Genomic DNA, 15,729 nt, shown 5'->3' on the forward strand with positions numbered 1-15,729 from the left:
GCTCCACATCCCTCTTATACTGTGGAGCCCAGAAGTGGACACAGTACTCCAGATGTGGCCTCACCAGGGCTGAGTAGAGGGGCAGGATCACCTCCCTCGACCTGTTGGAGATGCTCTTCTTAATGCACCCCAGGATCCCATTGGCCTTCTTGGCCACAAAAGCACACTGCTGACTGATGGTCAACTTATCATCCACCATGACACCCAGGTCTTTCTCCGCAGAGCTGCTCTCCAGAAGGTCAGTCCCCAGCCTGTACTGGTGTCTAGGTTGCTTCTATGCCATTCTCCTTTCCTTCCATGTCTAGAGGCTGAACATCTCCCCTGCTTCTACCTAACGGTGTGCCAGAGTACTCCATATGCAGGGAAGTCATTCCTATAGTGGAGCTTTTGAGATCAGTCCTGCCCTGCTCAGATCAAATCAGGATAGCTTGGTCTTCAGCACAGCTAACCTAGAAAATTAAAGAGGCAACATACGCTATGCTGAAGATTTGGTTAACTTCAGAGTTTTGCTGTCAAGTACACCGTGTATCTGAATTATGTATTCACAGATCACAGCAACATCAGTAATTAAAGTTATTAGCTTTCCGTTAGTCTTGCAGCCTCTTCTCTGTGGCATTTTCAAAGCACATTTCAGTGTCCTACAAAGATGACACAGCTCAGGGAACTAGGAAAAGAGTAGTATTCTTGACAGAGTGGTTACAGAGTAGAAATGAGCCAAGACATAAATTTGTACAGATCATTCCAGGTCTGAGCTTTAATTTCTATCCTGTATTCACTTTATATATTGAATCCCAAGGAAATGAGCATGCTGTCATCATTAGGACAGAGTGATGAGTGCCTCCTCCCCACCATTTAGAGGTGCAGAATGAGGCCTCAAATCCTTGTTTGGCCATTTGTCCAACACAATGATGGAGCTTCATGAGCAAAGCAGAGTTTGAATTACTGGGCGTAATTAATTTTCTTCCTCTGAACTACACTGCAGACCAGACAAGTAACCCAGTCAGGTATGATTTTCAGATCTTAGGATAACTCTAACAGCTATTAATAAATAATATTACTGAAGGTGTATCCACATCCTAATACTTTAATGTGTTAGGTTACTCACTGTCACCACCATGCTCAGGTTATGTTAGGACTTTATGAGAGGTGCTTCAGGACCAGGACAGATCCTTATAGATGTTCGTATCATAGAATCACAGAATCACAGAATGGTGAGGTTGGAAGAGACTTTTAGAGATGTGCTACTGTGCTACTTCTTTTACCCTCTGGAGAGCAACAGCAGAAACAGCACGGAGCCCCTTGTTGGGCTGTACTGTACGTGGCTTCTACAAGTTGGGGTGCCTGGGGCCCCTGGGTCTCCTGCCAAGGATTTCCTGACTCTCTTTGAAGCACATTCCACATGGGTCTCCAGGTCCCAAGCATCTGCCTTCATTTCCCCTCCCCTGGCCCTGGACTGGTAAAAATGAACAACTTTTTGAAATAATTTGTATGCTGAATTCTTCAGCAAAAATATTTGATGATGACTTTCTGGACTTAAGAAATCTTGCTTTTTAAAATGTTGAATATTTATTAGATGGGTATGTATGTCTATAGTAAACTTAGTTTGAACAGAACATCAATATTCACTTCATGTTTTTACAATAATGTCTAAATATGACACTACTTTGATGACACTTTCACATACAATTATGAATGATACATAAAGCAGTTTGTCTAGCTTTTTTTTCTCAGCAAATTAAGGGGTGCTACAGTTTAGCAGTAGGTGCTTAACTGTTGGATAGCAATATAAATATTTGGAGCATTATGAAAATGAAATTTCATAGTTAATAAATTATCATCAGTAGGCAGGGTTTCTTACTTATTTTGAGTTAATATAGACCCCATTGAATTCAGGGAGAATTTTTCTTTAAACTTCAGTAAAATCAGAGATTCATCCTCCCATTGTAAAGGTCCTTTAACAGCTACTTATAATCTTGTCAAAAAATGTGTTTGAGTGAAAACGATCCCATAATTCTTTTATTAAGACAGAACGATAATGGAGGAGGGGAAGCTTTTAAATGCTGATGTTTAAAAAGACTGCTGTGTGAACTGTTCTAGTGCTATAAAAGAAAAATCTGGCTTGGGGAGTGTCTCTATCTCACATAATTGCTGCGCTCAGCACAGTAAGATCATTCTGGAGTGACCACATTAAAAGGATTAGACAAAGGCTGTTTTCCACATGCATGCCGAAACCTTCCTTCTCTTCCTTCAGTAAGCGCAAAGAAGGAGTGATTTTGTTGCAATCAGACTGTAAACTAGGATGTGCAAAAGTTACCCATGTCTTAATGCAACACTAAAACCAAAGGTGTGCTGATGAGTCCCTGTGTTGTCCGAGCATTGTGCATGTGCCTGTAAGCAGAGCTGGGAAGTTCTCCGTTGGAAGCTGTGAGCCCCCAGTCAGATAGGGGCACAAGTGACACTGCCTCTTCAGACTCCTGGAGCTAGAATAAGAATATTCACTTTGTACTCTGCACCTAACAGCAATTCTATATGCAATGACCTCTGATTTTACCTCTCAGATTACCAGAGATGGCTGCTACGTGGCTTTTTTTTTTTCTGCATGTGGTCGAAAATCCAGTCTCTTTGAATCAAGCACCAATTTTGTGACTGTTTTGCAAATTCTTGCACATTAATGAAAAGCGACTACTGGAGAGCACAGAGAAACCTGCGGAAAGTGGTAGTGATCACATTTGTGCAATGTTTCAAAATCCACAGTGAAGTTTTCTTTGCTATGCCTTTTACAAGATACTCCACAAGTTTTGTTTCATGCATACTTTGTAGGATATAACTAGGAGAATATACACTTTTTTTTTTTTTTAATTACCTAAGAGGCCGATCTACATATTATTAGGAATAACATAATGGTCCTGAGATGGGAAAAGGAGATTAGAGGTAACAAGCAAAAGCAACTTTTTTCATGCAAAGAACTCTCATAAGAAAGGAAAGACTGTAGCCGAGTTACTCACATTGGAATAGACCCGAAAGATTGCATCAGGATATGTCCAGGTGATACCTAAAGGATATGTCACCTTTTGCATCATAAGGAATTGAGAGAGGACATGGAAGTAGCCCTGGTGGAAACAAATTCTTTGCAGCTTTTAAGACAGGTTGTGGCAATAAGGTGCCACATAGCCTTATGTGTTACCCTTTCATTTAAAATAGGTAAAATTAATTTCTGGAGGTACTTGATTAAATTTCACTAGGTCATGTTTGTCTACTGCATACTCACTTACCTCTTCGATGCATCTACAATTGAGGAACATTGACAGCCTTTATCATTTGTTATGCCTAAGAGGGTCTTTTTTTCCAGACATGCAAGGAGAAGGATACAGTTCACAGGACAATTGGATGAAAGGGAAGGTCTTATTTGTAATTCTGCACTGAATTTTCATTCATACAACTTCCTTATCTTCATTCATACAACTAACTCTGTTAGTAAGATAGATGTAGGCATCCCTTCCTTTGTGGTTTGCAGATGACAAGTACTAGGTTAAGTGAAAACATCCTTTTGCAGGTGACATGAAACAACATCCTCAAACTATCAGTAGTCAGACAAGAGATTAACTATGGTAAAAATAGTCAGCTTTGTTATGGACATTTGAAGGAAGATGTAGTCTTCTGAACTTATCAAGAAAATTAAATTTGCACTGCTTAATATAGAAAAATTATAACAATATATTGGAAAATGACCATGTTACTTTCAAATATCCATGAGAATGATTTTTATTAAAGGGATGCAAGCAAAATCATAGAATCATAGAATGCTTAAGGTTGGAAGGGACCTCTAGAGGTCATCTAGTCCAACCCCCCTGCTCATGCAGGGTCACCTAGAGCACGTGGCACAGGACTGCGTCCTAGATAAGATGCTACTAGCACTGGTGCGGTAAATTCATGCACGTAGCAGTCCCAGCAACTGTGAGTGTGGTGCCCAAGGGCAGTCTCCACAGCAGACAGTTCCATATTTTAGTGATTTTGATATTTCCTTTACAAAAATGAAGTCCAGGATCAGTTTTGCCTGAGGGCAGATAACTCTGTCCTCACTCATTTCTTTTCCAAATGGTAGACCTCCTGCCTATTCTAACAAAATGATACATTATCTCTATATTGAACCTGCTTTTTTCCTGCCTTTTTTTTTTTCCTTTGGCTCTATTATCTTTATATCTTGTATTACTGTTTGCAATTACTCTTTTTTTACTCACTGTTTCTTATCTCTGTATATGATCTCTAGCTGTCTTTGCTATTGCATTGCTGTGTGCATATTTTGCCATTTCTATTTGTTAGTAAAGCTCCAGAATTTCTGTGTGTTGGCAAAGCTGTTTCCCCAAATTTATCGCCCGTGTAGCCTGAGTGCCTTGGTAAGGCATCGTTGTGTTGTGAATTGGGCTGGATGAATGTTATGCCATCTGTACATGGACAGATTGTTGTGCTTTATGATCCCTCTAGATAGACAGAAGTTCTTGTAACAAGAGTGCTCGCTTTGGTGTGGCAATAGGAGGCAGCACATATATTGTTGGGAAGTCTGGGTACATGATGCTTTTGTGACAGGAATGGATGCTTCGCTATACTGGGGAAAGGATGTTGGGGAATTACCTGCAGAATTTTGGCCACCAGGGAAGCAATTTGACAAAGAACAAGGGCTCCTCTCCGACAGGTTCCTGGGTTATCCCAGCATAGGGCAGTCTTTGAAGCTTTGTGTGTTTCTGTTCTGTCAGCTTGGTGACAAAATGTTTGCATAAAAGAGGAAGGCGTATGTGTGTTCATAATGTAAAACAGGAGTTTTGCATCCTCACCTCCTGAGCAAACCATTTATATTAGGCAAATATCAAAATAACTTAATTAGAAAAGAATTCTCATTGTGCTGTATGTACCTGGAAAAGAAAAGCTTTTGCTCTGAAGAATGGATATATTGCACTGGACAGACATTCATTTCAGACTTTCGTTCATGTTCAGCTGCATTGATAATTACACAGAACATCTGTGGGATGTATTTCTTTCTGTAAGAGATTCTCCTATCCCTATGTCCACTATAAATATGTCTCCTATTCCCTGCATCCACTATTCTGTCTGTCCCATTTGAGTGTCTAAGACAGGAAAACTCAATGTTTCTTCGGGGCTAAAACAGTGCTTCACTCGTGAGGTCAGTTGCAGTTAAGGTAAGAATACAGGTAAGAATAATGCATGGGGCAGAACGCCCCAGCAAATAAGTTTTTTCACATACAGATAAGCAAGAATAATGAAAAAAAATTGTATAAATAAAATCTTTTTAGCTGTTTACATGGCTAAACATAAGGCCAGCAACATACACAGTGGTTTGCTTCATTTATCTCACATTCAGTTAAGCAGAGGTTGCTGTGATTTCAGCAAGAGCAAGGAGCCTTCAGGAAAAGCTTGCCCGTGTCAGCACTCGTGTATTACAGCACTCGGCCGAAAGACAAGGTGACGAATACAGTGTTGGGTTTTCTTTTTACTCCTCTACAGATTGACCATCTCTGCTGAATGTCCCATGCAGCTGGAAGATTTCCCCATGGATGCACACGCTTGTCCATTAAAATTTGGAAGTTGTAAGTTTTTCTCTCAAATAAGAACAACATTGATATCTGGATTATCATGTTCAGCTTTGTTTTGCATGTTTCTTTCATCTTTCCTCCACCCCTCCTTTTTGAAGACTGCTCATTTATACCCTCAGGCTGCTACCAGTCCCTGCTACTAGTTTTCCATGATTGTGTTCAACATCTACCACAACTGCTTTTCATCTCATGTTTTCATGGTCCTTGATAAACCAGGAGCTGCTGGTTGATATAGCTTACATATGCAATCAAGTGCAACGATCAGTATTAGATGGAGTAGTAGATATGCTGTAGGTTTTAGGTTTGTAGAAAAATGAAGCTTTCTGTAGGAAATACCAGATTGTTTGTCCTATCATAGTATTTACATGAATCAGATTTCAATGCAATATTTGCATCACATATATTAAAAGCTAGATCTAGAATATTAGAAGAGGAAATATCTTTCCATTTGGCTTTAATAAATCCAGTCCTGTTATCTTGTTACATGATGTTGTGTACACATGTATTTGTATATATGTGCATGTTATTCTCAACTATGCTGAATGATGATTTTTCCGCTATTCCAAGCCTCTAATCCACCATACTGCTGCCTTGCCAGAAGCTTACTTTAAAAATAACCTTAGAGGATTAGGTGGTTATATTTAAATACAAAGCTCTTAATTAAAGTACAGATGAGGCTACTACAGTAGACATTTTTCATTTCAGTAATCAAAACAGAGGTTCCAGGTGCAATCAGAATTTATTTAGACTTGAAAATTAGCAGCCAAGGCATTTTGCTATTCCCTACAGAAACCTAACTGCAGCATTTTCCTTTTTTTTTTTTTTCCCTACCGTATCAATTTAGATGCACTAATCCTACCAAGATTAAGCTTTGCCTTTATCTTCTGTATCTGCACTGGTTTAATACTGCCACGCATTGTCTTCTACTGATCACACTAGGAAGTGAAAACACTGTTTACAGTAGCGATTACCAAATTACCAAACTTAAAATGAACAGATTTCCCTTCCCTCCTACAATCCAGATAGATAGACCCTATATCACGTGAATAGCCACCAATATTTTACAAGGTCACTGTATATTAAAATGTGTTCATTTACTTCAGCAACGTCAATTTGCTGCACAGCCAATATGAATTTGAAGGCCATTACTGCTTTACATCCAACTTAACAAATTGTAGTCAAACACACATTTCATTCCTAACTTAAAAAATGAGTAGATATTTCACAGGAAAGTGGGAGTGTATGCACACAGGACCAAACAAAATCTCATGGGAAAAAAAAAAAAAAACAGAAAGAAAAATAAGCTGTTCTTGATATTGCTTGTTCTTTACTGTACTAATAGAAAAAGTCAAAGTCATGTCATATTAATCTTTAGCTCAGAGTGTAGTTCAGAGATGCTGGGTAATTTTATGAGATCTTGCAAGATACAAAGTTTAAAACTAAACAGTACAGATTTAAACAAAGACCTTGATCCAGCAAGTACTGAAGTTCAAGCTTAAAGTTAAATAAATGCTTCAATGAATGGCCAAACTTGGGCAATATCGTATAGGTTCAGACTGTAAATACTAACATAAAAACAAACAAAACAAGCAAACAAAAAAAACACACAAGTGCTGGGATATGATAGCAGGATAGGACAGCAAGGATAGGACAGCAAGGTTACCATTACGAGGTAAACTAACAAATGTTTGGAATGAATTATGGTCATTAACATTAAAAAATAAAAGAGACCTGTCTAAATGCAAATACATGTTTTGCTTGTGCCGAATCTGTAGGGTAGAGGACATATAGCGCATAGGTACTTTCAATCCATTCATGTTAGATTTTAAACACAGAAAAGTTACATTTGAGGAACATGAGGGCTGAACGCTGTCTTGGTTCTTGCTATTTGTACACAATACACAGTCCTACAGGATGTATTTCACAAGCTACTGCAAATGATCTTTAAGTTCTTCCAGAGTTTTCTAGACATGGAGCAACTTGGCCTATGCTGTTTGCTGTTTGGTTTGCCATAAGTAAATATATATGGATGAGTTGAAGACAATCTTTCAGCTTTGTATATGTCTTTATTATTCACCTTTCAGGTCGTTAGCACTTTTTTTGTGATTTAGCATGCAGATAGATGTTTAAACAAACATCAGCCAACAAATCAGGGTTTATTGAATCATTTCAGTTGCATTTTAGGAGAATGCAATATTTATTCCTCATTTACAGCAATACGAGTTTCCATTAACTCATTTTCATTCTTTCAGCAAGACAGAGTTTACAAGGATGTCACTGTGAGCGTGCCCTTTCTGCTTTTGCTTTACTTCCTGTCTTTCCCCAAAGGACTTATTTTTAATGGGCTTCTTTCCAAGAAGGATTTTGAAAAGCCTCAAGGAATCGGAGGCATCAGAGCATCAGAGTAAATGTTAAACACATTATCAACAGAGCAGAGAGAGCAGAGGAGAGACAAATGTTAGCTGGTCAGTGGGTGGAGAGAGCAGGACAACAAAATAAAGCAGCCACTGCGTGGTCAGATAAGCACGAGTGTGGATTCCAAGCAGCAATGAGTGCAATCATCAGAGACAGTAACTGTCTTGCTGCATGAATGCCCACCTCATTACCTGTAATTCAGCAAACAAAAGAAAAAAAAAAAGACTTGACATTTCCTTCAATATTAAAGAGAAGGGATGTTGATCTTGCTCACAGAGATAAAGGCAAATGTTGATTTCTTATGTTCCATTTGCATTTGACTGGCTTTTTGATATATTACAATTCTGGGAGATTTTATTGAGCCTAGATAATGCTATATAAAGCAACAGAATATTTTGTAGAAGTAATTCAAAGCAAGGTGAAATGTGAGGAAAGGGATGCAATATAATATAGAAACACTACCAGCCTCGAAATCTGCCTCAATACCTGCAAAGCAGTTCGAGTGCTACAGAAGCAGTATCTCTAAATGCCCTATGACTGGCCATGACAAGCAGTGATGGCTGCAGTCCCGAAGTTCAAGCTTCTGATGAACCGAACAGATCAGATTTTGGTTCTGTCCCTCTCCAGCACAGTGCCCCAGTGCTCTGAGGTTGCAATGTGGACCTTGCAGTGTGGTCAGGTTGGACCGTTTCAGCTAGTGCTGGGTATGTGCACTGTCCCTTCAGGCTTTCATCCTGCTTGGTGGTAAGGCTACCTGCAGAAATCTCAGTAGACTTACAGGAGGATTGCAGATGGCCCATGGGGCCAGCCTTTTGGGGCTGAGCCCTTGTCGCTGTTGGCAAGCTTGGCTCTGTGTGTGTTGTGGGTTCTCAGTAAATATGTCCCTGGCAATCTGCTCGTTACATCACCGCAGAGTGGCAAGGGTGGTAGCTGCTTCCAGGGCTGAGTTAAAAATAAACCTTCTGTTGCAATTCTCGTACTGATCCACACTCTAAATAAGTTTGCGGATCAAACAGGATCTGACAAAATTTCTTGAAGCCACCTAGAGTTTCAGAGGCTGTGTCTTAGCCTGAAGAAATTCCTCCTTGCCCCCAAGTTATTTTTGGTCTAGGGAGAAGGAATTAGATACGACAGCAAGGACCTTAAAGCTAGGAAGCTTTAGTGTCTCACCTCGTCCACTGCTAGGCCTTAAGAGTACATTAAAAGTATCGTTTAGTACAGCCTCGAAACACCCATGTGTCACTAGGTAGGTAAGCATCATTATCTCCAGGGCAGCTGAGGCAGAGAAGTTAATTGACTTTCCGTAAGGTCACACTGCAAATCAATGTCAGAAAAAGGATTAAACTCAACTTCTTTGGTTGGAGGGACAGATGTCTAATCCACTAGACCATGAAGGCCTATACCCAGGCAACTGACTTAACTCCTAAATCTCATTTTGCTCATGTGTTAATTATATCAGTTTTACCTAAGTCAGAGGGTTGCCCTGAAGATGAATGAGTTAATTGCTATTAGTGATTGCAACCAGCACTTTGACAGCACCAAATATTGTAAGATTCATCAACTGCCTTTTGGAAGGCATAGTCTCCAAGTATGCATATTTTTTCAGGTCTTGTATTGTGGAATAGATGAATGCGTAAATCTGCTGCCCAATAGTTGCTTGGCCACAAAAAATCCTCCTGTTTTGAGAGTAAGTGGAGATTCTATTGAATATTCTGAAAATAATGAGCTCCCCTAACTCACAAGCAGTGAGTTTTGAGAAAGCGGGAATGGCTTCTATTCCTGATGAATTCATTTCGTCAAGGCAGTGGAGAAGATGGATTATTGTAGATCAAACAGGGAATTTGTAGACTGAGGAAACAGAGCTAAGTAAAATTTGTGGCATCTGAAGAGGTTATTTAATCTGCTTTATGTAAACTCCTTTCTTACCAGGGCAAAGTGAGACATGGTGTTTTCTGTTGTCTTGATTAAGGGAAGTGCACAGGCTAGTTCTGTAGCAGAAGGCAGGCTCAAATTATTTTTGCTAAGGAGGTCTGTGATGTCAGTGATGAGGAGATGGTAATTTCATGAGTATCCCAGGATTTATTGCAACACTGAAGTAACCAAATTAAGACACTCAGTTTTTACAGACCATCTATGTACCTATAGATAAGAAACCCTCCAAAACTCTTTTTTACTTCTAAGAAAATTCTTCTGATGGTGCAGTTTCTCTGTAATGATCAGAGGTAGCTGTGATGGCACTGACAGGAAGGCACCTATAGAGGGTTTCCTAATATTTTGTACCTTTTACTGGTTTCACCTAGTAATTGCTTGAATACCACGTGAGGTGGGAGAGTGTCAAAACAGATCAAATTTCCATTTAGCATGTTAGCTCCTTCTTTGAAAGAACATATGGAAAGAGATAGGGAGCATTGGAATGCTAAGAGCAGTCAAGGTCAAGACTAGGTTGAGATTTTGTGATTTAGAAAAAGCCCCACTTACATAGAAATTGAGAGACATACTACTTGCTCATGCAATCTTTTTTTACATTTTCCTTAGGTTTATCACTGCTTATTTAGACACTTTCACTGTATTAGACATCTAATTGACTAAAATTAGGTGAAACTATTTGAATACTGGAATGCGTACTCCTAAAACACTTGATATTATTCCCTATTCCCTCCTTCTATCACATGCCACTGCCAGTTACTGACCACTGCTTTAGAGATCTGGAGTTCTCTGTATTTTAGCTCCAGACATGCTGAAAGAGGTGTTCATAAGATACACCTAGACAAGTCTAGACAACTACCTTGAACCAGGGCATAATTTTACTTAAATTCAGCTTTGTAAAGTGCACATATTTAACCTGAATTAATTTTCCAGACACTCTTTAAAATCAGATGAGAAGATGCAAACCACCTCTAGTTTCTTTGAAATTGTGGACATACGATTAGTTGTGGGGCTGTATTGTTTAAAGAATTTAGTATGTTAGTTCTGAAGTTCTTAATAAACAGACTCCTGAAGGAAACATAGTCACAAAATCATAGGGATTCAGTGGAAACACTAGGCTCCACCAGACTTCCAGAAATCTGCTGTGGCTTTTGTGTGTTCTGAGCCATGGAAATGTTCCGCTTCAGAGTAAACAGCTATCTGGGCCCACATTAAAAACCTTGCATTGATAGCATAACCTTGGGTAACAGACAGGATGGATCTCTGACCATTTTAGAGAGCTACATCCAAATGAATTGTGTAGGCTGTCTTTGTGGTCGGTGGAGTGAAGTAAATACTTCTGTAGTGTAACTCAGTAGACCTTTTTCTGATGACTACCTAAGGATGAGATTAATCATATTTTAGAAGCCCTTATTTCTCTACAATACTAGCTCAGATTTGGTTAGGTGTATTGTACTTTGGTTAGAGGAACTTCAACATCCCTTTTTCTCTACATAGCTAGCACAGAAGTGGATAACTCTGTGGTACTTTGGTCAGAGGAATCAGCCACTGCTGTGGATTAGTTAGGTGTTGCATATTGGTGGAAAGCTATTACATCTGGTCTGAGTACTATTTTAGTTCTTTCCACTGAAAGTGTTATTTTTCAAAAGGGATCTTAAGTCAGTAAAACTTTTCAGCAGAGACAACTATGCCATTTCTGCTAGAGCTTCATTTGAGCTGTGCTGTTCTTCTTACATCTGTTGGAATAGGTTATACTAATAAACAGTTACGTGTTCTCACAGCATAAACTCTACCCATTTCAAATATAGACCAGTAGCAACAGAGAAACCTCTTTCATCTAGTTTTGAAAAGGCAGTGCTGTCAGCATGTGCATTCTTGTGTTCAGTCCCAAAGTTGACATGTAGCAATGTAACCTGGAGCTCCAAAGGACAGGAAATTCAGGCGATGTGATGTATAAAAGAAAACACTGTCATATCTGTATATTTCAGGTTTTTTTAGTAGAAATCTGCTAAAAAATTAAGAAATAGGCTCCTAGGCCTGGACTCATGTGATTCATGGTCCCATCATTATGGGGCTTTTGATCAGAATTTAAAAACAAGTATGGCCCTAACCACTTTCTCATTTTGTATGTTTCCCGTACAGATGATAATTTTTATTGTTACTGAAGTAGAAAGAGCTCCTTTTATGAGTCAGGACAATCAGATTTTCTTCACCCGTATCTATGACACAGTCAGACCTTTCTACAGGAAATTCTCATGGCGTGACCTTCTTCTGGAGCGACTGAGTTGGTTTCATCCTAATTGTTTGCATTCACTGCCTTTGTAAACTTTCCAGAGTTCGTTACATATAAATGATCATTGTTTGCACCTAGAGAGTTTAAAAAATACATTGCTACTCTCCAGTCCTCTTGGTATGATTGTTTTCTGGTGAAATACAGCCCACTCTTTTCATCAGTTGCTTGATCCTTTTTGTGATTCACTGCTTAGAAGTCAGTGATCTTTTTTTTCCCTCTGAGTCCATAACAGAGTTAAAGGGAAGGTCAGACAAAACAGTGACTAGCACAGGGCCTTTACCATGGGAGCTGAAGAAGCTGTTGTCTCCTGCTTCCAGCTCACAACGGGTGATAACAGCAGGCTGTAAGTTTTGTGCAAGTGCAATGACAGTGGAGTTGGTTCCCTACCAGCCCAGAGCAGCCACCATGCAGGCACAATCATGGGCAATAAACTCTTTTTTTTATTTTATTTTATTTGTAAGGAACACTTCCTGGGGGCTCAGGCAGCATCTTTTGTGCCAGCTGCAGAGAGGCCACTGAAAGGCAGCTGCTGAAAGCCTGCAAGCTGCGTGGTGGCCTGCGCTCACCAGGCTTTTCGGGGGATCAAGACACTCTTGCTGGAGAGTAGTCTGGATAGCCAGGTGTTTGATAAAACATCCTCATGTCTTGCCCACACCAGAAATTTCAGCGTAAATTTAAAGGTCGCACAACTTCCTAATTACAAGAAAACAGTGGTTCAATTTGAGTTATCGGCAGTTTAAAACAGTACACGAGTGCATTCTGTGTTTAATGTGTTTCAGGCATAGATAGCTTTCACAAAACCCTCTATCCGCAAAACTGCAAAGACATAGCTGAACCCCTAATGCCCAAAAAGAGCAGTTGAGGGTCAGCCATGGAGCTCTGTTTTATCCCACTGGTAAATGGGATATTATTTGCAGCTGACACAAATGAGTAAATACTGCTCCACTGTTTTCCAAACCATGTTTTTAATGGATGTTATTTCCTGAGGTGACCAGTTCCATGGCTTGTAGGCATTTCAAAAGCATTTCTGAAATCAGCCCCATGATAGCAATGTGAGGTAGTTAGGACTCTACTGCTGCATTCTGCAAGTGGGGATAAAGGAGGCAAAGAGCAATTGCAATCTCTTCTGAGCAAAGATAGAGTGGTTCATTAGTTGCTTTTCTTGCATCTGTCATTATCGGTCCTTAGGTTCAATTAGAGACTCCTGGTGATACTCCAGCACATTAATGACAAAATGACTTGCCTACAGTTTTGAAAAAAAAAATGCTGCAAAACACTTCAAAAACTTTGATTTCTGTTTCTGGTCTGGCAACTCCACCATGACACCTCTGTCATCAGGCAGGGAATCCTTCCTTTAAGTTACTAGATCCCTTACCAGCTTTAACTCCTATACAGAAAGCCAAATGAGCCCAAGGTCTATTTCACCGCATGCTGCAGCTCTAGTACAATAAGTTTCACAAAAGAAACAACCTTTTCTTTTTGTCCTTGATGAAGAAACGGAAGGGAAGAAGGAATGGGAAGAAGGAATAGGAAGAAGGAAATCCTGAAGGACCTTCTTTTCTTGCTGTATTCCTACATCATAGCTGCTGAAAAACTCATGTTCAGCCTGTGCTAACAGCTACTGATTTTACTGTAAACATCCTAGTAGTAAATCTGTCAGCAAAGAAGAGATTGTTATCTATTTATATTTCTACAGAGTAAATATATACAGCTGGGCTAATCACTCTCACCCTCTTACAGTCAGGGGAGAGAAGTAGGTATTTTTAAGCTCAGGTTAATCTCCTCCTAAAGCAGATGACTGAAATAGGTCAATTGATGGCTATAGATAAGAAAACATTTCTCTTGTGTACAGAAAAGATAAAAGCAATAAGCACCTTTAGGTCTGGGTCTGCTTGGCTCCAAGGGACATTTTCCAAAGAGGGAGATTCATTTAGCTTCACCACAGGCAGCATCTGAAATGGCAGCTACTCTGATAGGCAGCTGAAGGCTGGAGTCAGCAGCTCACTTTTGAGGGGCTCCTGATGGAAATAGCTTTTATCCGTTACTGAGCTAGGGTATCTGAATTGATGGCCTCAGGATGCTTTGTACCATTAGCAAACTATTTCTTTTGTGCTCATTATGAAGGGAAATGAAAGGGCCTTGGTGATACACAAGAGAAAGGTGAACTGAAGGGAAAGAAAGAGCGAGTCTGTGGCAACTCTCATGTGGCAAACAAGATTTATGATTTCCTGGCGTAACTCACTTTCTTAAATACGTTATAGTCCAGTTATGGCCTACACAGTGATCCACAAAAGAATTGTTTAGCCAGAGACTTAAAAAGCTGGAGTCTCTTCTGAAATGTCGCCTTAGTGACAGAATTAGGAATACAAGCCATGTTTTTTGGTTTACAGGCCAGCACCCATTCTTGGGCCTGCAGATGCTCTTCATTTTCTGAAGACCTCTGGGACAAACCTTGTTTTAAAAGAGTTTTGTGTGCTGATTCAGCAGTCATGGGTGCTTGACATTTTCCATCATGCTGCAGTAAAATATGGATACGTGCCTTCTAAAGGTGCCCTGGATTTGGGGAAACTTGGTTAACTAGATGAGCTTGCGCCCTACCAGCTGGGAATGGGAATTGGAAGATCTGTTTTCTAACTGTCAATGTCTGGAGATTTCCAGCCTCTGAATTTCAGATGGCTGCAACTTGGGCATTGGAAATAAGTTCTAACGGTTATGATTTCTGAGCAGTATTATAGTGTTTGAATAATAAAATTTCAGCTTACTGCCTTTGCACACCTATTTATTATATACTCATAGGATGTTATTAATGAAGCGTACTTCTGAGAGTTGTAAATTCCTTCATTAAGGGACTGGTTTCAGAAATAAAAGCATATATTTAGTGCTGCAAATAGTCTCAGTCACTCTTGGCTGATTTCAGGCCATACAAATTTATAAAGTATGATCCTTCGAATGGCAGCTGGATAGATATATTAACTGTAATGGGTGAGTTGGTCTCTCTGAAGTTGGTGGGAAGAACTTCAGTTGGTTATGCTGAGGTCAAAATTTTATTTTATGATGTTAGATTTTGATAAAATTGCCATATTTTGTGAAGGAACGTTGTGCAACAAAATCGAGTATTTTCTATAATTCAGTCAGCATTTCTCAAAGAAGCTTTAGGGATTCAGCTGGACAGCAATGTTGATAGTAAATGGCAACTTAAAATATGAGTAGACCACTACAATCAAGATTGCTTATAGAGGAAGATAATAGGCAGCGTGACTAATGCTGCCAGTCACACTTTGGATGATACTTTTATTTGCTTTGCAAAAAGTAAATTAAATCTCTAGCATCTTCTTCATGAGCATGCTGTTTTTACTAATGAAGCAGTTAATATAGCCACCTAATATAGTGATTTAAAATTCAAAGTTCATTAAATGTTACTACCACACTAGCCCTTGTCCACAAGTTTGGAATTACATATATGCCTGACCTACAAAGACCAGGAGAGGG

The 15,729-nt window shown here is 39.5% G+C and overlaps 1 protein-coding gene across 1 annotated transcript in view; it reads left to right on the plus strand.

Annotated features, from left to right (window-relative positions):
- GABRA5 (gamma-aminobutyric acid type A receptor subunit alpha5) overlaps positions 1-15,729 on the plus strand; it is a 53,238-nt gene that overhangs the window by 20,853 nt on the left and 16,656 nt on the right. Inside the window, exon 5 of the mRNA XM_010213201.2 lies at positions 5,518-5,600. Coding sequence (XP_010211503.1) covers positions 5,518-5,600 — 83 coding nt within the window. The remainder of the gene's footprint in view (positions 1-5,517; positions 5,601-15,729) is intronic.

The sequence above is a fragment of the Tinamus guttatus genome, unplaced genomic scaffold (assembly GCF_059628265.1).
Source record: "Tinamus guttatus ecotype Peru unplaced genomic scaffold, ASM5962826v1 Tinamus_guttatus_pri_ptg000369l, whole genome shotgun sequence".
NCBI lineage: Eukaryota > Metazoa > Chordata > Aves > Tinamiformes > Tinamidae > Tinamus > Tinamus guttatus.